Source organism: Ictalurus furcatus, chromosome 18 (genome assembly GCF_023375685.1).
Source record: "Ictalurus furcatus strain D&B chromosome 18, Billie_1.0, whole genome shotgun sequence".
In the NCBI taxonomy this organism is placed as follows: Eukaryota; Metazoa; Chordata; class Actinopteri; order Siluriformes; family Ictaluridae; genus Ictalurus; species Ictalurus furcatus.
The window spans coordinates 14017292-14045175 of NC_071272.1; the positions used below are offsets into that span (position 1 = coordinate 14017292).

Consider the following 27884-nt stretch of genomic DNA (forward strand, 5'->3'; position numbering starts at 1 on the left):
AACCAGATATAGGATATATAAATGTTACCTGGGGTAACCTCACTGTGGAAATGCAGCCAACTATTCACTTACAAATGTGAGAAAAACCTTATATAAATACATGAACACACACAGAGATAAATTCATATATATGCAGACATACCATCAAGTTTATTTAGATTTTCTGCCTATGTTATGGCAAGCAGCATGGCCTTCAACCCTCCCCAGCCTATTAAATCTCACTGCAAGGGCAACCATCCAGCCTTCTGCTACAAGACATAATAACATAATAAACACCACATGTGCTTCATTATACAAAATCAATCCAACACTCGAAAAATTTCAGCACTCCATCTGATTAGGTTCAAACTCCTATCCATAGCTTCTTACCATGAAAGGTTTTGATCAAGCAAACAATCAGGTTTTTGTAATATTTATCAACTGTATATTTTAAATTACCTCTTATAAATTAAATTACCTATAAGTTTTTGCTTATTCAGTGCAATATAAGTTTCACTTCACTAGCTTGATTCCTACTGCATCAAGAGTTTTGGCTTTAGAATGACCTTGAAGTGTCCTGCTACCACACAGAAAACAAATGCCCCACCCCAGCCACTGATATCCTGATAATCTCACCTATCTAGATGCAAGTGTGCATAAAGAGTGGCCTTGAGCTGGTCTTACGTTCATGTGGAAACACACATGCTAGACAAGAGATGGCAACAAGGAGCACTCAATCTTTACAGAGGTGAAAGAAGTTGTAAAGGTAACAGCTGTATATGTTTTTCACAGGGACACCTGAAAATACAGCCCAAGTGGTTGTCCTGCTGCTGGAGGAGTAGATGTGCACGTGGTCTCTTAATCTATTTCCATTTTACACCCTACAACTCGATGGGAAAAGACTGCTTAGTCAGGGTATGACCTGTGGCTGCGTGGTAAGATAAAAATAAGTTGAACAGCATACTGTATGTGGACAAGTAGTATACGTATTAGTATACAGTAGTTTTTATCATGTTAGTAACAATTGTTAATTGCTAACGGGGTACCTTCACCTAACCTTGCTATAATTGCTGGAGTAGCATTCCTAGTGTGAAAACTATAAAGTTGGTATTTTACTATTAGACCACTGCAAAAAATACAACCTTATAACATACGCATCAATTCGCAATATAATTTGCAGCAACTCCTAGATAGCAAAAACATGACAGCATGCCTCTTTAAACCTGTCTTCAATAGAAAAGCAGCACAATATGTGTCAGATGATATTGGCAGCTCCAGAGGAACTAGGTCTCACAACTTGGCAAAAGCTTAATAAAAACGAATACAAGACTAATGCACCCTTGAGGAAATAATTTGTGAGTGGGTGTGGCCAATGGACGACTCCATCAAAATCAGTGTGGCAGTTGAGTTGTTTTTCAAAGAAGAATAAACTCTGTCTTGTTCAAACAGTTCCTGCACAAAAGACAGTGAAAAGCAACAGAGGAAGCCTTATTTACCCCAATAAATAATACTTTTTATTAATATGGCATCTTTCCCACACTCAATGTCACTTTACATTTTTAAAAAACAAAGGCAAGAAGAAAATAAGCTCAAAGAAAATGATGTTGTATTGTTGGGAGAAAATTAAATCTGTCAGCTCAGTCTTGATCAAATAGCCCACACTGAGAGTGATGGCGTTGAATGATCCGTCTTCCACAGAATCCAGTTTTGGACCAGAGGATTTTCATGGAACTTCCTTTCCTGCCCGCTTTTGAAAGAATTCCGATCAGTCCTGCCCTCTCCTGCAGATACTCTTGACCAATCCCATCTGCTCCAACAGTTATTAGTGTTTGCGCCAGCTTAATTGGTTCTATTAGTCAAAATATAAACACACCTGTAATTGAAACCACCATAACATTGACCATTATAACGCCATTACTGATGAATGAATGAATGTCGTAGAAAATGCATCATGCAGTGTACATGAGTACCCTATATGCTCTCATGTTAATGAACATAGCATTTCTTTGTCCCACATGTTCATATCTGACTGACAGTAATCAACGCCTCCTCCCGTGACTTTTTGTTGGATCCCATGGTTCGTGCAGGATCCCAGTCCTAATGCACATTTCCTAATACTCCTATTGCATTTCCTAATGCTTTATTGGAAATCATCAATACACCAATATGAGAATACATAGGAGGAGTGGCATTAAATAAGATGAAGACCAAAAGGACTAACATCTGATCCTTAAGGGACAAAGAGATATTTGTGGATAGATGTGAATGTACAGAACATAGAATCTATCGCAGAGATAGAATATAAATTCTAATGAAAAGAGACAAGACAAAAGAATGACTTGACTCATTATATAAAAGGGTTGTACTAAAGTCTCGCAAAATAAGAATATTGAGGGCACCAGAGTCAGGGAAGACAAGTGGACCTTGACAATTAGTCACTAATTCAAGAGCTGCCACAGTTTTATGGCATGGAAAGGAATCTCTAGAAATGGAAAGTCTACTAGTGGCTGAGTAGAATAGTAGTTGAGTGGTTAATTGGTTGTTTATATATTTTTTGTAGTTTGGATATAAGTGGAAGATTGGAAATAAGCCCTTAATTACAGAGTTCAAGACTGATCAGATTCAAGGTTCCAGATTCAAGGTACTTACAGCCGAAGAAACAATTTGGGTATAACATAACAGATGATCAGAGCTTTCAGGATTAGGGATCAGACTAAATAACTGGATACAAAGTGGGTCAATGAGTGCTCAGAAGAGTAAGATTCAAAATTCAGAGATGCAGTCCTTTCAATAAACAAGAGAGCTTTGTAGGTTATGAAATAAAAATTTAGCAATGTAAATTTTGCCATCCTGCATTGACATTGTAATTTCTGGTGTGACTATGAATGTCCACCTTCCTAAAGGGGTAGAGAAATCAATAACTTGGGTTATAGCCATTGTTTTTTGATTTGCTTGCTTGACCAGGTTGTAGGGGTTGCACTGCTGGCAAAACAATAAACAGTCAGGCAGCATCTGGTAAAGCAAAATGCATACCGAGGACGAAGAGCAATACAGAACAACTGACACCAGCCATAAATAGCCATCAACTACAGTCACTCACAGACATAGAAATGCACATATCACAGCCTATCTGAGAACTACAATGAGTGCACAAGATTACCAAGTAGCCTTGTCAAAAAACAAAACAAATAGACAGTACACCATCCATAAGCTCAGTAGGAGATCTACATCAAATCCAAACAGATGCATTAGCCAACACCAGCAGCCCAACCAGTAAAATCAGCGGTAGGATGAAAGGCTTAGCAATACTGACGGTGCACAACTAATGAGAGAGTACACAATTACTCACCAGCACATAGACCAACATGGCGCCAGGTTCACAGGAAGAGGGCTCACAGCTGTCAGGTAGAAGAGTTAGTTTCAGGACACATCATTCAGAGCATTTACGACGAAACCCAGCAAAGAAAAACTACTCCAGGCGGATGAGGTAACAACAAGCCCAGGAGAAAAAAATAATCCAGAAGAAAAGTATAGTAAAAAAAATAGACAAAAACAACCACCAAAAATCTTAAAAGTAATCCAGAAAAAGAGTATTCATTTGTAAATATGTCCAGTATGACAAAGCAGCAAATCCAAGGTGAATATAGTAGTCCAGCCGGAGTAAGGGAAAGGCAGAATAAAAAGTCAGAGAACATAAAAAAAATGGACTAGAAGAAGGAGAAATGTGGTGTACACTTGACCAAAAACCAGGTCTGTAAAATAAACAATTTCTGTTTATATATGCCTTTCAAATGGTGACACCCTCTCATCCATCTAACCACAGAAGAGGGAGAGTCAAAGCACTCCATTGCTAATTACATGGAAACCTCCATAAATCAATCAAAGCGTTCTGCTCTAGGGTTTGCACACCTTGTGTTCAACAGTGAAAGCAAAGGAAACAGAGCAAGAACCACACTGACCACATAATTAAGTCCATAGACAGAAGATGATAAGTGAGGAATTTATAACTAACTCGTTTGGATGTTGGCCTGTTATTGAGAAAATATTGTCCTTCTTGATAATATTTCAAATCTGCCTGTTTGGAATTCTTTGGATAAAAGAATGACTGCAAACTGTCCAGTGTCTATCTAGATGCTCAGTGGCTAGCTTGAGAGCAGTGTCTTGGCATGTTAGCAAAGCTCCGGTGATATGGCATTTGCAAAGCAAAACTCTTGGGAGAAAGGTCTTTCAAAATGTATCACCAAACAAAGCTCAAGAGGCTGAACAAGACATTTAAAATCTCTTAAAACCACAATCACATGGAGAAAGTCTAAAAAAAATAATACTGTTTCTTTGGCAGTGCAAATTTTGGTAGTACAAAGTATTAAAACACATAACTGATGATATCAGCAGCTGGATTGGGGCTGCATTATCAATGTTTCTGTAACAGCAGTGGAACACATTGCCTTTAGGAACTCTGCAGCACTCAAACAACTGATGGAAAATTACAGAATTGGATCATTTAATTATAAGCAAGCTATGGCTTAGCTTGTTACTTACTGCTTTGGACATGAACGGTGCTTGTGCTGTTGCTACTCCCACTGTCGTTCTCCACTACACACATGTAATTCCCAGAGTCCTCCAGCCGAGCACTAGCAATCTGGACCTTGGAGTTTTTCCTGCGACATAGAGATAGAAGAGTCATGAGACTTTACTCTGGATCACCTAAACCCAACAACATGGATGTCAAACCTAGCAAAAACAGATTAGAGATCAAAACGGTGCTGTTAAACAGCAATTCAAAAGGATTATAATGTGCAGCTTTATATTACGGATGGCTCTTAAATGGCTGCAATCCAGGCAGCAGTAAATTTAGCAGCAAATATGACCAATAATGTGTTATGATGTGAAACGCTTTATAAGGAAGCACACAGGCTTTTCGTTTTGTAACCTGAGCTATGGTTCTACTTTCTTACAAATACAAGGGGATTTCTTGTTCCATGCCCCCAAACGTCTCAGCGTATTTTTGCTCTGTGATTCCTGTGTAACCTTCAGAATCCAAAAGACACATGCACACATGGTTGCTAATCAAACACTTACTTCCTGGCTCTGATCCCGACTTTTTTGCTCTCTTTCAGAAAGGTGCCATCTTTGTACCACTTATAGGACAGGGGAGGTTTACCCGAGGCCTCACACTTCACTGTTAACTGGGCTCCTTCTGCAACTACCACTGGGCTCTGCAAAGGCTTTATTGTAGGAGCTCCTAAAAAGAGGAAAAGAACAAATGTGTCAGATTACACTTGCTTGTTTGATATTAGTGCAAACATGTTGTTCCATGGATCAGTTATTATATGGGGCAACACAGAGTCTTAAAACAGGCTAGTCATACAGACATCTCATCTGGCCAGAGAATTTCACCTGACACACTGGCAGCATGCAGCTGTTTTTTTCTTTTTGTCTTTTTTTAATTCTTCACTACAGATTATTACATTCAATAGCAGTCCATGAATTCCTGTCCCTTATTGCTCATGATTATGGCTATAGAGTGCATTAAAACATACATAACATAGGGCAGTGGTTATCAAACTCGGGGCTGCCATATGGTGCCAGGGGGGCTGCATAGAAATTATAGAATATTATTTTTTATTTTAAAATATTTTTTTAAGCCTGTATGTAAGTTTGAACTTTGAAGTATGATGCCCATAAAAATGAGAAATATTAATAAATGAAATCAGTTCTACACAGCACACGAAGACACACGCTAAACAGAGACATCCACTGATATACTAGTGTACAGTACTGTTAGCCATACACTGATAAAACCTAAGAATATTTAAAACGGATACATTTTTAGATAGAGGATGCAGACTCTTGGCTGAGAAAGTTAATACAGATGTGCCTAGCGTGAAAAAAAAAACAAATTGCGAAAATTTGACAACATTAATAGACACAAGGGGGGCCTCACGCTGCAAAAGTTTGAGAACCACTGACATCGGGCATATACATGTACATTAAAAAATACATAAACACATGGAAGAGAGTGTCAAATTTCCTAAATATAATTTCTTCTTCAAGTAAGTAGCAAGCAACGACTGTATCCCCCATCCCATTTATTTTTCTTGACTAAATGAATTTGCTGATTACGGCCAGCACAGACCCACACTCCCTATCACTGAAACTAAACACTTAAAAGACTCCGTGATATGAACCACACTGCCCAGCATTCTCACTGTGTCTAGGGGAGAACAAACTTCTGATTGATTATACTAATGCTTCTCACATTAATTGTAAACAGGGAGTAGGCTTTGGCCTTCAACATGTCTGCTGCTATTACATGAAAGAGAAGCAGTAAGGCAGCTGGGAGAACTCAAACCAACATCAAACATTAGAGCTCAGATAATACGCACATAAATACGCCAAAAAGAGGAGGCTAACCAGTGGTCAGACACAACGTGGCCAGATTGTCCTGAAAGATGCTTAAGTAGGGCGAGGACTTTAGAGTACATCAGTCAGTCCAGCATCCACATGGGACATTCAGATGGGACCTGGCCAGTCAATGAATAACTGTGTAACAGGACAGGTAAAGAGTAGGTTAATACTGAGGGTTAGCAGTGAAGTGGCCATGATTTCAGGGTGAAATTGTCTAAGCAAAAATCTTTCACCCTTAGCATATGCTACTTTATTTGCTAGTTTCTAATAACTGTCTTTCCTGTTTTCCCTCTGCCTTTGGATTTATTTTGCTTGGATTACAGTGTAATATCACTTTAGATGTCTACCATTTATAAGATTTTGAAAAGGAAAAGCAACATCTGTTGACTGTACTTTAATTAACGCTATTATAAGCATAAGCTAGCTAACTAGCTAATTTAAGGGGGGAAAACTTGCTAGCTTTTTCCCTAAGCTATTCAAAAAGAAAAATTCTCTGTCATGTCTGTTTAGGACACATACCTAAACAAATGTGTCCACTGTTGAAGGCTTAGAAGCAAAAGTATCAAAAAATAAACAACTTACTGTATCTTAGTAATGACTTCAATTAAGATGCTAGACCTGCAACAATCAGAAGCGAGCCTAATTTTAGCATCTCTGGCCCACTTCTCCGTCCCAGTAAACGCAGGCCTACTAAATTTTGCTCATTGAAAGAATGGCATTCCTGATATTGTGCTGAGACTAATGAAGCCTGACATACTATACTACAGTGTGGTGCCAGATTCTTTAGTGCCAGTGTTGTGAATGTGGTGATGGTATTAATCCTTCTCAGGTTCCCAATGACATTTTAAAGCTACAAAGCCTACGTCTTTCCAAAAGCCAAAAGCAAAGCTAGCTCAGGGTTTTAACACTGTCTTCACTTCTGAGAATCCGACAGACACACAAAGGCTTGTGGTTTGCTTCAGCACAATGAAAAATGGATACAGTGTGATAGGAAAGCGGGCTGGCTTTAGTTAAGTCATAGATCAATGACTGGTGTGCTTTAAAGAAATACTCAGGTGTTTTCAACCTAATCTCAAACTACCACATCTGTAGCGCTAGTACGATTAGCATGAATGTGAATTTTAACATGTCTTCCTGGATGGAGAAAAGAGCTATAAACTCATTGATTCGAAATTTGCTTATTTTAGAAGTCGATGGGCAGTTGTTGAATTTCACCAGGTGACTATACAATACAATGCAAATTCTAGACTACGACCATTACGTTCTAAAAATGAAGGTCTCTACAGACATGAGAAAACATCTAACCAAATTTTTTTTTCTTGTACAGTAAGGGACAAACCGAGGCACTTCTGTGTTTATTTCAATACTTTAGATTAAGAGCTTCATCTACAGATACCTTTATGATACAATTTATGAAAGTGTTACATGTTTATTGACCGGTTTCAACAACTGCCCTTCCAAGTTTTCTGTTCTCTTCTCAGTACAGGAATTACTCAGACAGAATTCTTGGCTATGCTATCACCTGTACACTACAGATGCAGTAGAAAGAGTCATCCAGCAGCATTACTGCCACCACACACACACACAGACAGGGAGAGAGAGAGAGTTCTAGAAATGTTGTCGAACGGAGATTAACACGACACACAGTATTGTGCTGTGCTTTGTAGGAAAAGTAACCAGTGCTGTGATAGTTGTGATAGATGTTAGTCATTTTGTAGATGTTTTTATCCAAAGAGTTTTCGAATTGAGATAAGATGTAAAGTATGCAGCTGAGCAGCCCAACAATGGGATTTGAGCACATAACTTTGTAGTTATTTGCACTAAAATGCTGGCCTCAGAGAACCAACAATAGTGCAGAACAAACTGGTCTTTAACAATACCTGAATTTCATTTGTAATATTGATGTTGTTTAATGTCAGTTTTTCTTGTTTGTTGTTAGCTGCAAGTAAAAGCTTGGTGTCAGAAAGGATGTATTGGTTAAACACTGCAATCAAAGATTACATAAGCCTGCAGTGAAATAATTCTTCAGTGAGTGTGTTCCAACTCTACTCTTAGAAATGAATAGAGTTGGGGTACTCGAGTCCAATTATGAACGAACTCGGACTTTTCACGCACTCGGGTAAATTTGTAAAAAATTTGTAATTTTTTCCTGGTACTGTCGAGTCACATATAACATGAAAAGAAAGATAAAAAAAAATAAAAAATAACAACATAAAATTAAGATAACTAGAAATTAATGAATGTCTCCCTGCCTGACCAGGGATGTGTGTGTATTTATTTGTGTGTCCAAGCGTAATAAGCCGCTAAAGAGAACTCAATTCGGTACTCGCACGATGAGGCAGCTTTCAGTGCGTGCGTCTCAAGCGTTTCATCGTGGGAGTACTGAAGGGAGTTAACATTAGTGGCTTATTATGCTTAACGGTCAAATAAATATACACACAAAATGTCAAAATACAGGTCTGGCTGAGTATACATGTAAACACAGATGGTTATGTCTTAAGTGACTGTAAACAGTTGGGAAGAATCTGAGGTGTGTCAATAAAGTATATTGAATCTGTGCATTAGGTCTTAAAGTGACAGCAGTCTAATAAACCTGCTGCTGTCTAAGTCATTAATGTTAAACAAACAACAAAAGACAAGGAGAAAATCACTCACTCACTCATTTGACTGAATAATTTCAGTAAATTTAATAAGAATCACTGTATATGTCATACAGTGAAGTCTATTTTTATATTTATTTTTTACATTTAATTGCTTTATTCAATTTCCATAGTATTTCTTACTGATAGACCTACCTGAGAAAACTCCTCCTTAATGTGAAATATCGGTAAAGATTGTAGTCATATCTAAACATTAGCATCTGGTGAGTCCAGTCATGAATTTCATGTAAAATGTGAAATGTACTTCTTAATGTAGTAAATATCATAAACCCTGCTGATAGAGGTTTTTTTTTTTTTTTTTTCATTTTAGGAATTAAAATGGAAAAAAGTTACAAGAACAGATCTGTGTTCAGAAATGAGTTTGTTGCCATGTATAGACAGATTAAAAGCATTAAATACCTCTATATACCCCCCCCCCGAAATGATTTTTTTGATAGGAAACTAGTTGAGGTGCTGATGACATGAAATAAGAAATATTAAATGGCAATGGCAAGATGTAATAATGGTAATTTTTGTTATATTTATGTTGCCATTGGTTTGTGATGGTTAAAATATTAATTTAACAGCTTAGTGTTGAGTTTACAATAGCAATTTCACATCTTTTTTCAATTTAATTACGTTCTGGACTCGGCCAGATTCGACTCAGACTCTGCCATTAAGGACTCGGACTTGGTCTCGATTCGAACTTGACAAAGGTGGACTTGGACCCAACACTTGAAATTAACCCAAAATGGATTTGATTCTTCTTCTTCTTCTTCTTAATAATAATAATAATAATAATAATAATAATAATAATAATAATAATCGAGTTTGTAATGAAGTTCTGTCCCAATCATTAATAAGGAATTATACAGAATTATTTATAACAGTATAAATGTAAAAAAAAAAAAAAAAAAAAAAAACCTCAACAAATAAATAGGAGCACTGACTCTACTGATTCAAATGTTATAATAAACATCCAATAATTGCTAAAATGTTTCTTACTAGCTTTTACTCCTGAATCTGGTTCCTCAGTCTGCATGTGTGTACTATGTGTGTGCTGTAGATCAACGGGCCAAAGCAGATCGCAGATTGCATATTTCACCAGCCTTTTTATACAAACGTCACACTTTACGAGACACATGACACTCTCTCTGCGGCCCTGCGCATAATTTTAAAATGACTGAAATGCATAGCCTCAGGGATGGTGCCAAGATTCAGTCTAAACTCTCTAAATCACCTTGGGTATGGCTGGGGAAAAAATGCAAAGCCTTACAGCGCTTCATGCTCAGATGCAACATTAAGTGCTGCCAATTTCTGCTGCTTGCAAGATCTACAACAAGCTCGCTCTTGCATTTGTAGAATGTGCGCTGATGCAATTTTTGCTCAAGAGCATATAACAAAGGAGGCCGTTCTGAGAAAAATATTAAGTTTTGAAAGAAACTGAAAGCTCAGAACAAGATTGCTCTAGTGTTGTCGATTTGGTGGAACAGACTGCATGATTTTTCCATTCAAACAAGGCAAAGAATACGGAGGCTACAAGATTTGCAGGAAGAAACTGTATTTCACTTATGCTGCCTCTAGTCACCAGTGATTGCCTAAAGAATTATGACGCACTGTAATCTTGCCATGTGGCCTGTCCTTAAGGCTGATCTGTGGTTCATAAAAAATGCAAACAAAATCACAAATGACATGTCTGCTTAAAAAAGTGAATTGTACATTGATTGGTCTAGAAAACAATATACGTCAACCTTTTAACTATCAGCAAAGATTCATAGCTATGAGTCATGTTTATGATTCCCATTACATGAATATATGGTTTGGGAAATGTATTAATACAGTATAAGCAATAATGATAACAAATACAATCTGCACACCAAATATGCTGTTAAATTTTAGAGTACATATATTCATTTAACTAAAGTGAGCATATGCTTAAAGAAAAAATAGTGTCACTTGGTCAGCATACATTAATCAATGGGAGAAAAGTGCCCAATGTTATATCTTATATTTTACAAAATACCAGTTTCACTACTGCATTGAATCATGGAAATCGGAGGTATAAATATTCACTGATTCGAATCAGTTTAGAGGTGTGAAGATTTATGGCACAGCTGTACTGATTTATTCGTAAAGCGATATTGCTAGTGCACTCTTATTTAGAAATGTTAGCAAAATCATTCACTTTGCTATGTTCTTTTCTCACTCATTTTTCTCTCTCTGACATACACATGAATGCATAGATGCAAAAAACAAAACAAAACAAAACAAAACAGAGGAACAGTGCCTAAGGAGGTTCTGTGTTTTTTTGGCATCATACAGCAATGTTGGTTAGCCTGGATTGCTTCATGTAAATCATGTCAGTGTCAAACACCTTCTACTAAACCAAAGTGGAAAACAATGAAAACAATGACAGATTAAGACCATCAGACACATCAAGGTTTGTCAATCCTAGGGTGTCACCATATTTGGGGTGCTGCCCCACCATCCCACCATCCCACCATCCCACCGAATCCGATTAACAGTACCAAGCCACATTTAACGTTCTTCATGTCTGTAATTACCTCAGAAAAGGTAACGCTGAGGATGAATCTCACCTAGGGCACCAAATGGGCAAGGACCGGCACTGGCAGAGATGCTGGCTTTACCATCTTGCCATGATGTTGGTATTACAAAGCTATAAGGGGAGGTGTGAGGCGAACGTGTCAACCACTAAGCCACTGTGTGCCCCAATGCTAATGTTAAATTCATTAAAGGCCCTTGTGCTTTGCAGTACCTTGGAGACCTCTAACCTCTATTGAGTCGACTTCCTTTGCACATTCTTACACACATTGCTAAATTTGGGCCAGATGGGTACAACAGAGAAAAAGAAGTCTATAAATGCTGTAGTAAACTAAATATAACCAGAGAGAATGTTCGAGGGTTATGAATTAGGTGCCAGCAAAGTTTGGACTGTATAATATATCACTTTAAAAAGTTGTAGTTAAGTCTTTAAACTATGTCCAATTGAGATCATATTTATATAATAAATATATCATGGAGTAAACAATAAATTAAGTCGATAAAAGAAACCAAGGAAATAATATAAGCAAATTACTGATCAAAAGTGTTCTTTAGGCATTATTGGAATCTTTTATATCTGCAATTTTGTTCTGGCTTTCAAGAACAACTCAAGCACTTAACATCAAGTCACTGATTTATGATGTCTAAAATCACAGTCACGTCTCAGTGGGCTTTACAGACCCTTAACAATTATGGATCATCTAAAAATTTAGACCATTCATGAAAATTACCTGCCTAACCATCCATCCATTTTCCATACCACTTATCCTACACAAGGTCACGGGAGAGCCTGGAGCATCCCAAACAAGGAACTCAGGGCACAAGTCAGGTGATGCCAACCCATCACAGCACACAAGCACACAATTTGGAAATGCAAATCAGCCTACAATGCATGTCTTTGTGCCCAGGGGAAACCCTCAAAGCATGGGGAGAACATGCAAACTCCACGCACACAGAGCGGAGGTGGGATTTGAACCACTAACCCCAGAAGTGCAAGGCATGTCGTGTTAACCTCTAAACCACCATGTGTGAAATTCAATAATGAAGAAGGAAAAGGAACAGCAGTCCATGACAGATATCACAAAATACCACAATCTACAAGTCTGTAGCAGATCCTGATCACAACCTTATCCCAACAGCAGACATCAAAAATCTTACTTAGGCCATAGCACTCACATATTTCTCCAACATAATTTTTTTTTTCCATCTCTAGGTTTGAGGGCTAAATGAGTCAATCACCATGATTTCCTACTTGCGATTTTGACATCAAGCGAGTTAAATTTAGCAGTGCATAAAAATGTGATGCTGAAAAGCAATGCGTGTGACAGGGTTAACCTTAGCCTCCATGGAAAAGCTGAATCTCTCAGTTATTCCTTTCTTCCTAACTTTGCTTTGTTTCCAGTAGACAAAGCACAAGAGATTAGTATTTCGTGAAGACAGATCCAGGAGAGAAAGCTGCATGGTTACTAAAAGTGGCTCCTCACACACCCTTGTGTTAGATTACAGTTGCGTGTAAAGACAACACAGTCTACAACATTTAAGAAGGAAATAACAGGAGAAGTGTCCCGAATAATAAAAGCATTTTATCAAGGAGGTCACGCGAAGCAGAGCCTCAGGGCGACAGAGCAAAAAGGAAACCTCCCATGAAGGGAGAAGAGCCATGGATGAGCCTGGAAATTAAGGGGTGATGGGGAGGAGGGGAACGTTGGAAGACAATACTATGCCATGCCTTTCCGGTTCACTAACCTAATGTGGGTATCTTGGATCAAGGTAAATGCTCAGAGGACTAATGATGACTTCCCGAGGGACCTGCTACCTCAATCTCTGTTTCTACACCTCAGTAAGATGTACACAAGTATGGGGTTGCACAATAGATTTTTTGCTAATCGTTAGTGCAATACTGGCATTTGCAATACTGAAACTACAAAAGGATTTCATTTACATGATCTCTTTCTAACAAAATTTTGTTGTGCAAGCATTTTGACTAATTACAAAAAGGTTTAGAGGGTGTGTTGACAGTTCATGGCATTGGCATAATTAAAACATTTTTGTCAAATTCATGCAGTCTGATCACAGTGTAGAAACTTAGTTGTGTCCAAAAATTCTGTCCTACACAGAAGATCCTCTAGTGAGTGTCACAGAATATGTGAGAATTTCTCTTCCTGCATGACCCCGAGGTCAGACTGCAGTGACAAGCTGAGGCTTGCAGAACCCAAGACAGACGTTGAGATAGACCACACAAGCATGTTGCACTCTATTAGCTGTTCAAGAGCGTCTTAGAGACTAGCATTCATTCAAGCAGTAACCGCAGTGACACTGTAAGAGTATATCTAGAGTTTAACTGCAGTAAGAGCAGTAAAGGCTGCAGATGCCCAGCAGTGCAGCCTCCTTCAGATACAGCATGGAATCGAATCAATAGTAGCTCTTGCCAGGTGGCTTGCAAGCATAAGAGGAAATTCACACAGGCTCAGCAACACAAGCGCTAATTAAGATACCAAACACAGGAATCAACTGTGAAAATCGTAAAGCAACTTGGCAAAGCCGGCTGAGGGCGAGCAGGGAGGTCCCAGTGTGTCAAAGCACACAGACTGGGGCTCACACTGCAAACGCACAATTATGCACCGTTACAAGGCCACAGGCCAAGGAGGCCAGATGTGACGCTACGTGCTGCCATTTAGGAAGTCCTCCTGTGTGACAAAAGCAGGCAGCAAGCTTTGACAAGATGAGATGTAAGATTTTCCCCATTGAGTCTCACACCCCTCCCTTATTCGCACACGTACGAACATGCATACATCCACACACTCACACCTTTGCGTGTTGCGTCTTTCTTTACCTTGAGTGAGATCACGGTTTTGTTCCTTGCGCTCCTTTTTACCTTTTTTCCTCCCATTCCTATCCTTCTTCTTCCTTTCTTCTCCTTCCCTTCTTCGCTCTGACATGATGGTGTCGAAAAAGTATAAATCCACTCAGAGGGGAAAAGACTTGGGCAGCAATGAGAATCAGCAATAGTCCTAAGAGGGAAGCGTGTGGCAGGTGTGCTTAAGACTCTGAACTTGTCTGAGCGCTCGTGCCCTATATACACTCGGTCCCATCATGAGGGAAACACCTCCTTGTGACAGAGAGAGAATACAGGCAAGACACGACAGTGGAGAGAGAGAGAGAGAGAGAGAGGGAAAGGGAGGGAGAGCATGAGTAAAGGAAAGAGAAGGAGAAGGGGAGGGATAGAAGGAGTAGGAGGGAGCAACAGAGGCATTTCCCATTGCTGTCAGACAACTGTTCCCTGACTGAGAGCTTCAGATAAGCATGATGAGTCCTGAGGCTGGAGAGGGAATCCAGCAAAGCTCCTGCTCAGACCACTCCTGGTCACCTGCCCTTTTGGGCCTCCACCATGGCCTCAGGTCAGAGGTCACAGACATATATGATGCCCTCTGTGTTTAGGGTCCAGATATTGCCCCACGTTCTGATACCTTTGCCTAGGCCAACATCCCAGACACCACTGAACAAACCAGCTTCTCATACGCTCAAGAAACTTCCAAGGAAAATGAACTCTCCTTTTATGACTGTGCAGCAAAACTGGAATTACCATCTAGGAAGTCTATTTAGATCTCCAGGTAAGCAGTGATAAAATAAAAACTTCTCTGAACAAGCACGGCCGCTTCTTCAACCTTGTTCACTTTACTTCCCCTTCCTCCTACGCTCACATTGAGCTTTTTTGTTGTCTCCCACCCTCTACTGTAAGCGAGTCCCAGCGTGTCCCTGCTAGTATCGTGAGCAGTCTCTGGAGAGAAATCTTACACGTGCACACAGCTGAGTTAAGCTGACTGCTTCCCTACACACGCACACACTCACAGTCAAGGCCGGTAGCTGCATAAAGTACACAAACGTCAACATGAATGAAAAAGTATAGATATCCTTTTAAGAAATTGCCTTGAGTACAAGTTAAACTAACCAAGACGGAAAAAAAAACTACTCTGAAGTTTCAGTGTATCTGAAATTATCTATGCTTATGTGTACTGACTAATAGATGTCATACATAATGTTGATTTTTTTTTTTTTTAATAAAAAAATAGCCCATCTTAACTATGGAAATGGATGAATTTACTTCGAAGGTGAGAACATTATTAGCTGGCACTTATTATCATGATCTAATATGTATCTCTATATGTATATGTAAAGCAATATGTGTGTTTGTGTGTACTGGTTGTGTGTATTTCTGATGATTTAATAGGCCAGGAAATAACAACAGTGCCCCAAGGAAATGTATTTGTACAGTCATTTGCTTGCTGGATATTTTTGTTTGGTGTACTCTTCTTAGCCGAACACTGGTACTGAGATGTTCCCAGAAACACTGCTGTTCATCACCCAAAAAACATGCGGTCATGTTCTCATTAATGTACAAGGTACAGGGAGCTGGCAAAATTCTGAAAAGAAACACGGCTGTAAGCGTATAACTACAGTGTGTTTATGATACATATGATACATATGATGATATGTGGACCACGTGACCAATGAGCAGGAAGATGCGTCTCATATACTGGCAACACTGTGTATAACGTGCATAGGACTATGAAATATGAATAAAATAACAATAAAAACTAAGAAAGAAAGAAAAGATAGGAAGGAAAAGGTAGGAGAAGAAAGGAAAGCTAGGGCAGTGGTAGATCACTGGTTAAGACATTGGATTACTGATTAAAAGGATGTGAGTTCAAATCCCAGCACTGCTAAGCTGCTACTACTGAGCCTTTGGGCAAGACCCTTTAACCCCAACCTGCTCAAGTGTATAAATGAGATAAATGTAAGTCGCTCTGGATAAGGGTGTCTACCAAATGCCATACATGAAAGGGAAGGAAATAATTCAGTCTGTGTGAATTCTCTATCTAAAACCTCTAACAAACTCTAGTAGTGTACACTTATTTTAACAAGTCAATGTTTTTCTGATAATTAAAATGATTCATTATAGAGCGGCCCTTAAAGCAAGATTTTGCATAGGCCTTGTATCTATTAAAGGCTACATCTCATTCACACACCTGCAACCTATGAGGCAAGTGCTTGATCCAGATAAGAACAAAATGGCTGTTGGCCCGAGGGCCACAGGCTTAAATCCCTCTCATGGGCCCCACTATTGTTGTGCCCTTAAACAAAGCATCTCCATTCAGATAAGAACACAAGATAGAGGACCATAACAGTCTCTGCATAAGGGCTTCCTTAAACGAACCTCTATCATGATGTGCCTATGTGCTGAAGATTTGCCGATTACGGTGTCTCTACTAACGACATGATGTCATTCCGTAAAGTCACGCTATCACAAGAGAGTGAAGACGTGCAAGGTATGAAAATGTTATTAAAGACTTTTCGCTATTCCTTCTAGGCTAGAATTCCTATGTGCGACCAGAATGGTCTGGTTTCGTTCCAACACCTACACAGAGACAGAAACTAGAAAAGAAAAAATACAAAGAGAGGGAGGGAGAGCCGAAGAGGAAGAGTACAGAATTCCATAATGTTTCTTATGAGTCATGATTATATGGTGTCATGGGCCCTTTTCCAGCTCTGCCCTCTCCAATCTCCAGTGTCACCACTGAGAAGGTGTGTATAAGTGTATGGAAGAGGGTCATGTCCCAACAGGTCATGCTACTCAGCAGATTATTCCACTCTGACAACTTCAAAGGCCACATTGCAGCTAAACTGTGTGTGCTAATGTGTGTGGTGTGCAAATGTATATTTCTATGCATGCGGTAATGTGTCCGACAGCTTCCTTGCAGCAAGCAATTCTGTCAATGGTAATGAGAGATCTGCAGCAACTCCGGGTGTGGGTCACAGAACACCCTTCCCACACTGCCAAGCAAGACGTGGCTTGTTATCTGCTTGTGTTCTTAGCTTTGGCACCATTGAGTGTGAGTGTGCGTGTGTATGTGTGTATGCGTGCGTACATGTGTATTTCGGTGAGATAAAAAAGTTAAGTCACTGGAGTTCATTCATGTAAACTGAGGAGTCCCAGTTATCCAACCGCACAGATATATGAGTGGACAAGTTGGCATATGTAGAAGGAAATTGGCAGAGGCAAGGATACAGAGAAAAAAAGGAGAAATGTTGTGATAAACAGAGATGTGTTGCAATAGGCTGGCATGCTTAATTGCAGAATCACAACATGGGAGCAACAACAGGGCGTGCCTGTTTCATTTTCCCTGCTGAACAGCTCTCTAGCTCCGAGGGCCATGACAGAACAAGCTGACTTCGGCGAACTATTGCCAGAAGACTGAAAAAGATAACTTCTGAAACGCCGATATATACAACCCCAATTCCAAAAAAGTTGGGACGCTGTGTAAAATGTAAATAAAAACAGAATGCAATGATTTGCAAAGCTCATAAACCCAAATGTTATTCACAATAGAACATAGAAAACATATCAAATGTTTAAACTGAGGAAATGTACCATTTTAAGAAAAAAATAAGGTAATTTTGAATTTGATGGCTGCAACACGTCTCAAAAGTTGAGATGGGGGCAACAAAAGGCTGGAAAAGTTAGTGCTACTAAAAAGAAACAGCTGGAGGTTAATTGGCAACAGGTCAGTAACATGATTGGGTATAAAAAGAGTATCTTTGAGAGGCAGAATCTTTCAGAAGTAAAGATAGGCAGAGGTTCACCAATCTGCAAAAAAAAAACTGCATCTACAATTTGTGGAACAATTTCAATTTGTGGAACAATTTCAATTTCAATTACAATTTGTGGAACAATTAGTTGCAAAATTTTCCTCCAGCTGTTTCTTTTTAGTAACACTTACATTTCTAGCCTTTTCTTTCCCCTGTCCCAACTTTTTTGAGATGTGTTGCAGCCATCAAATTCAAAATTACCTTATTTCTTCCTTAAAATGCTACATTTCCTCAGTTTAAACATTTGATATGTTTCTATGTTCTATTGTGAATAACATACGGGTTTATGAGATTTGCAAATCATTGCATTCCGTTTTTATTTACATTTTATACAGCATCCCAACTTTTTGGAATCAGGGTTGTACATATATTCTGTATCTGAATGAACTGAATCATTCTCCACACCAGGAGGAGGCAGTAGTCTGTATTTGTAAACAATGAAATAATAAATAGTACAGAATAAAAATCAGTGGAGCAGTACTAAATAGTACAGAAGAAAAATGAGTGGAGTACCAGTACCAGTAGCTATAGTGGAATGTAACTTTTAGTTTGTTAGGATGCAGTCTAGGTCCTGGCCAGCTACCAATCTCATATCACTGTGAATCGTCTGCTTCGAATTGAAATGCTCTGGTCATGATTTAAACATTATACTTGGATATTTCAGTCTTGTTTTACTTAGAACTCTTTCTCTTCTGATGCTGATTTTACATCATAGCCTACGACAGGCATGAACGAGGGTCAACTAGGCTAGAATTGCAGGACAAACCACAAAAACAACAGACAGCACATAGTTTGGCATGTAGGAGCTGTAAGACTGAAGACAGACAAGCTGCGTGTGAACTACATGTGTGATAAATCGAACATGGTGAAGGCCCATTAGCAAAAAGTGGAGACAAACCACAAGACAGATGCATCCCAAATGATGCTCTGATCCTTTTGAAGCCCCATCCTGTGCCAACCCCCTTCCCCTCGTCCACCCCATCCTCCCACCACCACACATATTCACAAACACTTTCTGTATTGTAATTTAAACAAAACAATATTCCGCCGTATGTCTTGTCCTCCATTAAAAATCATCTGTTTTATCTCAGCAGCTGATTGCTCATTGCTGCGATCGGTAAGGTGAGGATGCCTGATATCCTCAAAAAAGTAAAAAAAAGTAAAAATAAAAAAACTGTGTGGACCCACTCACTTATAATAGCTGGGATTGTATACGCTGAATCAGCCACTCTACCAGTCCTCATCTCTAGCTCTAGGAACCCCCACCCCTCTACCCAAGACTTCCTCCCAGATGGAAGAAGATAAGTGCCTCGTCCTCTCCCTCCTTTCCCCTCGTCCTCGGCTTTTCCTGAACCTGCACATCATCACACGGGCTGCCCCAACACACTGCTGCCATTTCACAAGGATGAGAGTTTATCTTGGGAGATATAATGGTTTTAAACCCCCATCTGGTTGTTTAAATGTGAGTGCAGTTTTCAGGGCACTGTGCATGGGAGAGTTGAAGAGAAAGCAGTGAGACTGTATGTCTCTTTGTGACTGGAATGAATTCTTTCCGATTCCTGAAAATCATTGCACGTAAAAACATAGCCCTTGATCAACTGACCCTGCTGATTATTCACAGTGAGGGATCATGTCTAATGAGAATTATGACTAATGCTGCCAAACACCACTAGATCTCTTTACTCTCTCAACATGGCACTTCAGTATACTATACATAGTCCCCTCTGAAAGTATTGGAATGGCAAGGTCTATTCTTTTGTTTTTGCTGTACACTAAAGGCATACAGGTTTGAGATCAAAAGATGAATATGAGGTGATAGATGTAAATATTAGGAAACGAAAGCTGAAATTCTGATCTATCATCTCATAATCATCTTTTGACTCAAACCCAAATATCTCAAATGAAAAGTAAAAAAAACCACAAAAAACAAACAAACAAAAAAACAAGAATTGGCTGTGACATTCCAATACTTTCAGAGTGGACTGTGTACATATACACATTGGTGCTTGAAAGTTTGAATTTTCTATACATAGATATACTGTACAGAGTGCCATGGAGAGACAAAAGTATGTGAACCTCTAGGATTAGCAGTTAATTTGAAGGTGAAATTAGAGTCAGGTGTTTTCAATCAATGGGTTGAAAATCAGGTGTGAGTGAGCACCCTGTTTTATTTAAAGAACATGGATCTATCCAGAGTCTGAGCTTCACAACATGTTTGTGGAAGTGAATCATGGCATGAACAAAGGAGATTTCTGAGGACCTCACAAAAAGAGTTGTTGATGCTCATCAGGCTGGAAAAGGTTACAAAACATTTCTAAAGAGTTTGAACTCCACCAATCCACAGTCAGACAGATTGTGTACAAATTCAAGGCCATTGTTAAGTTGAATAAAGTTATGATCTGCTATCTGCCTATTTGTTGTTTGTGTAGTTTGTTTCGGTGGCCTGTTTGCACTGTAGCCTTTTCTGCTCTTGTAGGCCATCTGTGTGAAGGTTCAACAGGTTGTGTGGTCAGAGATGCTTTTCTGCTCACCACACTTGTAAAGAGTGGTTATATGAGTTAGCCCACTGGAAGATTTTTTTTCCCTGAAATACTCAAGCCAGCCTGTATCTGCATGATTTTATTGTGCTGCTGCAGGTGTACCAGTGTTCCTAATAAAATGGCTGCTGAGTATATATGTGGTACTCTGTGTACATACAGTATGGTATGGCACTCTGCTTTGGCCCTAGTTTTCACAGACTTCCTAAGTAGCTTTTTCTAGCAATCATAGCACGAGTTAATGTGTGTGTATCTATCGAAGGCTGCAGAGTAGATTTGCAGCAGCACATTATGGAATCTGAATGCTAGCAGTCGAGCCTGACACAGCTGTCCTCTCAGATGTGACTAACGTCTCAGGCTTTGATGAAAGCTTCCCTCCTCAAGGTCAGGAGAGGCTCTCTTACTCACACACACACACACACACACACACACACACACACTACTATCACAGGGATAAAATCTCTACTGTGTGATAGTGGGAAGAAAAGACAGCCCACACACACTGCACGAAGCTGCAGAGGGGGGTAAGAGTGGAGCAGAAGCAGAGATGCAGGGGCTTTTACAGATCTCTGCTTCCCTCAGCAGTGCAGATGAGGGCTTGTTCAAAAGCATGCAAGCACTGTTTTCTGAGGAACGGCTATAGAAAGCATGCAAACTATGTATTATTTGCATATATTATGAATGAATAAATGAAAATATGCAAAGTTGTTATGCTGTTTGTAAATAAGTCCTGTGCATAACTTCGTGCAGGTGTCTTAGGGCGTGCATGTGTGCAAGTGCTAATAGGGAGCTGTTCTAGTGTGGACCGAGCTCTGGGCCATTTCCGCAGACCACAGCTGTCTCCATGGAAACCGTTCAGGACAAGAAAGGGGAGGGAGTGCGAGAGAGTATTAGTGAACGCGAGAAAGAGAGAGGGAGTAATGAGGGAGAGAGACGTCGCGCCCACGTGAAAACGCAGATGTCCATGAGGTAGCCTCTGCTCAGTCTGCAGGGATACACTGCAGCTAGGAGAGAAAGTATGACACGCTCTTGCACTGACCGCGGCCACTAACAAAATGAGATTCCGATTCTCGTTCACTTTCTCATCTGTCTGCTTGTTCCACCACTCAGCTGTCAATCACCAGACTATCACTTTCCAAAAACCCAGCTGGATCTCAGTCCCTCCTGCTGCACATACTAAACTCAGCTTCATGCATTCAGCTCATCATAAGAAAATTAATGCAATGAGACCCAGCTTCATGACGGCATGGTTCCACACCTTTAGCGCTCTACACATTCTAGGGTATACATTTATACATAAAGCAACCAATAGGATGTGATTTCGAATTCTCAGCCTCACTATCACTTATTGGAACTTATTGACATAGAATGACAGAGGAGAACCTTGCCACATGCTAGCTTTAAATGTCCACCTTAGCATTGTTCACCCAGATGGCGTGGCAGTATTACCAGATGGAAGCAAATAACTATATCCTCTCTGGGCTGTATGAGTTCCAAGCTGCTCCAAAAAAACACACCCTACCCAGCATGCGAGATGCAGACCTTCATAAAAATTCACCTATGAGGGGTATAATTAGCGCCCCCATTGTCCTGCAGAGCGGCATTGAGGTGAGAAACAGAGACGAGAGCACGGTATGCCAGGGGAGAGATGTCAGAGGTGCAAAAACAGTGGGAAAGGCTGGATGACCGGGTTGCCTACTTTGTGGTTGAGGCATCAATGATGAGGAAATGTGATTACGCAATGAAAAGCAGTGTTATTCAGCAGTGACATTCTTAAAGACATCAAAAAGAATGTAAGGCAACAATAAGTCTTCAATGTCCTTTTGTCCTCTAGATTATTGCATCCTATATGTAAGGGAAGATCAAACCTGGAGTGACAAGGTGGCAATTATTCCATCCTCATGAAAGAGCCTGTGTTTTGTAAAGTTGTCTTACATGCTTGCTTTGTTTCGTCTGTTGTGGTTGGTGAGTCAGGGCCTCTCTCGCTTAGATCTGCTGCAGTCTACCTAGCTGAGCTCATCTGATGGCACTGCAGATATCAGCCGGCAAACATCCATTTCATTTCTCCCTTTGGCTCGCTCTCGCTCACTCTTCAGATGAACAGACAAACACACTCCCACATACTCTCATACAGTTTAACAAACACGCGCCCACATGCTCCTTGGCACTTTAAGGCAAACGCATGCACGTGGAGCTAAATACTCAAACACGGGCCGATGTGTAGCCCATTAACACACTCACCACCTGACATTGATGTATACATGGCCTTTCAGGTTAGTGCAAACACAAAAACGCCCACCTGACACTGATGTATACAAGGCCTTTTAGGCTTAGTGTAAACACAAGTACACCACCTACTTCACTTCAAAAAGTGACTAATAAGCACACAAATATTGTTTGTGGAACATGTCCTGAGCAGTCCTTGTTGCCATCATGGCCTTTGCTGAGGTTTGATCTGAAAAACAGGGAAACATGGGAAACAGCTTCAGCCCTTATCGACTCTGCTCCACGCACACGTCCGCTCCGCGCTCCTGAAATCAAATAAAATTCCAAGCGTGCTCTCGGCTCGTCCTTTATCTGGAGAATGTACTTGGAGCCCGGCACAAACATGTCACAGTGAGGAAGCCTCCCCCCATTCCACAACAGTCATTTGCATTTCATTTTTTACTTCAACTCCAAGAGCTGCATCTTATCGAGGGTCCTGCTTATCAGCCCATTTATTTTCCAGTGATGCAGAGCCTTCCTGAAAAACAGTATGGTGTGGTACAGATGCCTGGCTCAGATGCCTGGCTCATCTCCCCGGCGTCAAAGACCTGGTTGCGCAGAGAACAAGGGGTGTTGCTTTTAGAGAAGATAAACTGGGGTGAAGATTGGGGGAAATGGAGTGAGTGGCCCCTCACGCGAGTGTTACGACAGCTCCTGTAATTTGCTGCACAATGAGATTGTGGTCAGAGGAAGTGGACGAGTGTGACTGGGCTTTTTCAGTATGACAGGGAGACAGTTTTGACCAGCAGTACGCTTCACACACTTCCAAAAACAGCAACACAATTCTCCAAAGACATTGATTCACTCAGGCTGAAAAGACATACTTTTTAACAAATAGATGTTCAGTCTTTGTTAATCACTCGCCTGGAGACTGATTAATCTGTATAGGAATTTATAGCTCATCGAGGCCAACTGCCCAACAATGACGTGTGCTCCTCTGAAATGACAGATATCACGGAGTGTGAAAACCGAGTAGGATAAGGGAATGCACCAGAGGCCACTGTGATTCCTGCCAGCTTGGAGTCTTGCCCCCTTCTTCCCTAGACTTAGGCCCTGACCTTGACTCACTTGCTCTCAGTGACTGAATATTTGCATTCCAGAGCATCCAGAGAGAAACTATAATAGCAAAATAAAGACACACATAATGTTTTCGGTGAGAGGAGAGTATCAAAGGAGCTCCAGAGCTTCATTTATCAAAAATAAGCTCATGTTTCCTCTTGTTTAGTGTGTCATAAATAATAAATCACTTTTTGAGTAAAATGCGGAGAGACTTATCAAGGCAGAATTTCTCTTGCACAATGTCTGCCATGAAATCCCAGCATTAAATAAATATTTAAAAAAACAAAAACAATAAATGTTCAGGTTTTTACACATGATTTCTAATCATTTATTTACTTTTGTGTGATTTTATCAAGTGAGATTCTGTGCATTAAGAAAGGTTGTATTAGAGCAAATAAGCACAGTCATGATGCTCAGTATTTTGAGTGACTATTCAAAACACAAAGGAATATCCAATCACTGGCCACTTTAATAGGGACACCTGTACTCTTGATCATTGATGATATTATCCAGCCAATCACGTGGCAGCTTGTGCAATGCATAAAGTCAAGAGCTTCAGACAATATATCAGAATGGGGGGAAAAATGTAATCTCAATGACTTTGGCTGTGGCATGTTATTTAGGCCAAATGGGCTGGTTTGAGTTTTTCAGAAACTGGGATTTTCACACATGAAAAATAAAAAAACGGCATTCAGAGGCGAGGTCAGAGAAGAATGGCCAGACTCGATTGAGCTGATTGTAAGTCTACGGTAACTCAATTAACCTCTCTTTATAACTGTGCTGAGAAGAAAAGCATCTCAGAATACGTAACCTTGAAGCAAACAGGTTGAACTCCTATCAGCCAAGAATATGACTCTGAAGCTACATTATATACTGTAACGTGACCCATATAAATGGTATAAACCATGAAAAGCATTTTTGATACCGATCCATCTCCTAACCCATTACAAACTATTAAAGACCACAGGAAAGGCTTTGGACACACTGTTTTTCTCAAACTGTTTGATTGAATGTACACTTGTATGCTCCATAAAGCACCCTAAAGGTCTTTGGCAGGGGTTCTCAAACAATTTTGCAGCCAAGGAACCCTTTAACCTTCAAATAAATTCCAAGGACCCCTCAGCACAGATTTTTTTAATGAACTGAATCTAATCATTGCAATATGTTATGGAGCTATAAAGCTTTTATTCTTAAATTTTCTACCGGCAGAACACACTAAGTCCAGGTTGACATTATATATAGGCTAATAACTGTAAGAGTTCAATAGCAAATATAACTTTGATAAGGGTTGTGGTTCCCACTGCTGTAACAAACACTATATATCATAATACTGTATATATAATCCACATATCCCACTTTGAGAACCATTGCTCTAAGTTTCAAAGTAGAATCTCTTTGAAACACTGTAACTATTGACCATCCAATGAACACTTGATGAACCTTTATATATATATATATATATACATATACATACAGTATCTCACAAAAGTGAGTACACCCCTCACATTTTTGTAAATATTTGATTATATCTTTTCATGTGACAACACTGAAGAAATGACACTTTGCTACAATGTAAAGTAGTGAGTATACAGCTTGAATAACAGTGTAAATTTGCTGTCCCCTCAAAATAACTCAACACACAGCCATTAATGTCTAAACTGCTGGCAACAAAATTGAGTACACCCCTAAGTGAAAATGTCCAAATTGGGCCCAAAGTGTCAATATTTTGTGTGGCCACCATTATTTTCCAGCACTGCCTTAACCCTCTTGGGCATGGACTTCACCAGAGCTTCACAGGTTGCCACTGGAGTCCTCTTCCACTCCTCCATGATGACATCAGTGAGCTGGTGGATGTTAGAGACCTTGTGCTCCTCCACCTTCCGTTTGAGGATGCCCCACAGATGCTCAATAGGGTTTAGTCCATCACCTTCACCCTCAGCTTATTTAGCAAGGCTGTGGTCATCTTGGAGGTGTGTTTGGGTCATTATCATGCTGGAATACTGCCCTGCGGCCCAGTCTCCGAAGGGAGGGGGTCATGTTCTGCTTCAGTAAGTCACAGTACATGTTGGCATTCATGGTTCCCTCAATGAACTGTAGCTCCCCAGTGCCTGCAGCACTCATGCAGCCCCAGACCATGACACTCCCACCACCATGCTTGACTGTAGGCAAAACACACTTGTCTTTGTACTCCTCACCTGGTTGCCGCCACACACGCTTGACACCATCTGAACCAAATAAGTTTATCTTAGTCTCATCAGACCACAGCACATGGTTCCAGTAATCCATGTCCTTAGTCTGCTTGTCTTCAGCAAACTGTTTGCGGGCTTTCTTGTGCATCATCTTTAGAAGAGGCTTCCTTCTGGGACGACAGACATGCAGACCAATTTGATGCAGTGTGTGGCGTATGGTCTGAGCACTGACAGGCTGACCCCCCACCCCTTCAACCTCTGCAGCAATGCTGGCAGAACTCATACATCTATTTCCCAAAGACAACCTCTGGATATGACGCTGAGCACGTGCACTCAACATCTTTGGTCGACAGTGGTGAGGCCTGTTCTGAGTGGAACCTGTCCTGTTAAACCGCTGTATGGTCTTCGCCAACATGCTGCAGTTCAGTGTCAGGGTTTTAGCAATCTTCTTATAACCTAGGCCATCTTTATGTAGAGCAACAATTCTTTTTTTCAGATCCTCAGAGAGTTCTTTGCCATGAGGTGCCATGTTGAACTTCCAGTGACCAGTATGAGGGAGTGTGAGAGCAATGATACCAAATTTAACACACCTGCTCCCCATTCACACCTGAGACCTTGTATATAAGCTCACCATTATATTGGTATAAAAAACACTGGTGAAAAAATTAACTTCATGTCCCAAACAAAAGAAATCGTTTTACACTTCACTCTATGAGCCCAGCTTAACAGAGCTGAAATGCTTATGAACACTAAAAAGTTATTTGATATGGTTTAAAAGGAAGAAGCTTAAATGTTCTATTCAGAGGGTTACCTTTTCATGAACCCTGCACAAAAGTCATTAACGAATGCCAGTTTCTGAGAGTGTATGAAAGCATATGTTCCTCTACTGGAGTTTTGGCATTTACAGAAAAAAAAAAAAAACATGTTTCTTGATGTATATTGTTTCCTCAGCTGTTGGTTACAATGTCTTCATGAATGACTGACAAAACAATGTCCTCTGGCAACACCAAGTAATATATCTAACATTATTACATGTAAAGCAAAATTAAATATGACAGAATTTGTCATAAAGACAGATGTAACACTAGTCGTCTTTCTACTTCTTGGTGCTAACCCAATTAGCTAGCACAATTAGCTAGCACATACAGTATATACTTTATTAGGAACATCTACACACCTGCTCATCCAAGCAATAAACCAATCAGCTAATCATGTGGTAGCAGTGCAGTGCATAAAATCATGTAGATATAGATCAAGAAGTTAAGTTAATGTTCACATCAAACATCAGAATGGGGAAAAAATATGATCTCGGAGACTTCAACCATAGAATGGTTGTTGGTGCCAGACAATGCTCATTCACACCTGTCAAGTCTAACAGTTTTCATGTGAGATGCATGGGGTTTTTGCCTTTGTTGCAGTTTCATGGTAATGAATGCAAATCTTATCAACCAATAACAACAAAAAAGTAGTTTCACAAAATACTGGCATGTTGCAGAGTGCCATCACATATCTAAAGCCACCCAGCATAACTGGCCAGTTCTGCTTGTTGTATTAAAGCTCATTTCACACACAGACTAACTTTATCAATGGATTCTAAA

General features: G+C 40.0%; 1 protein-coding gene across 7 annotated transcripts in view; it reads right to left on the reverse strand.

Moving 5' to 3' along the window:
- Positions 1 to 14652, reverse strand: part of nrg2a (neuregulin 2a) — a 52234-nt gene extending 37582 nt beyond the window's left edge. For all 7 annotated transcript variants that reach the window (XM_053648357.1, XM_053648355.1, XM_053648352.1 and 4 more), the window contains exons 1-3: positions 14422 to 14652; positions 5059 to 5221; positions 4519 to 4637 (exon numbers count right to left, since the gene is read on the reverse strand). In XM_053648357.1, the coding sequence (XP_053504332.1) occupies positions 4519 to 4637; positions 5059 to 5221; positions 14422 to 14527 (388 nt within the window). In that variant the 5' untranslated portion in view covers positions 14528 to 14652. The remainder of the gene's footprint in view (positions 1 to 4518; positions 4638 to 5058; positions 5222 to 14421) is intronic.
- Between the last annotated feature and the right edge of the window lie 13232 nt (positions 14653 to 27884).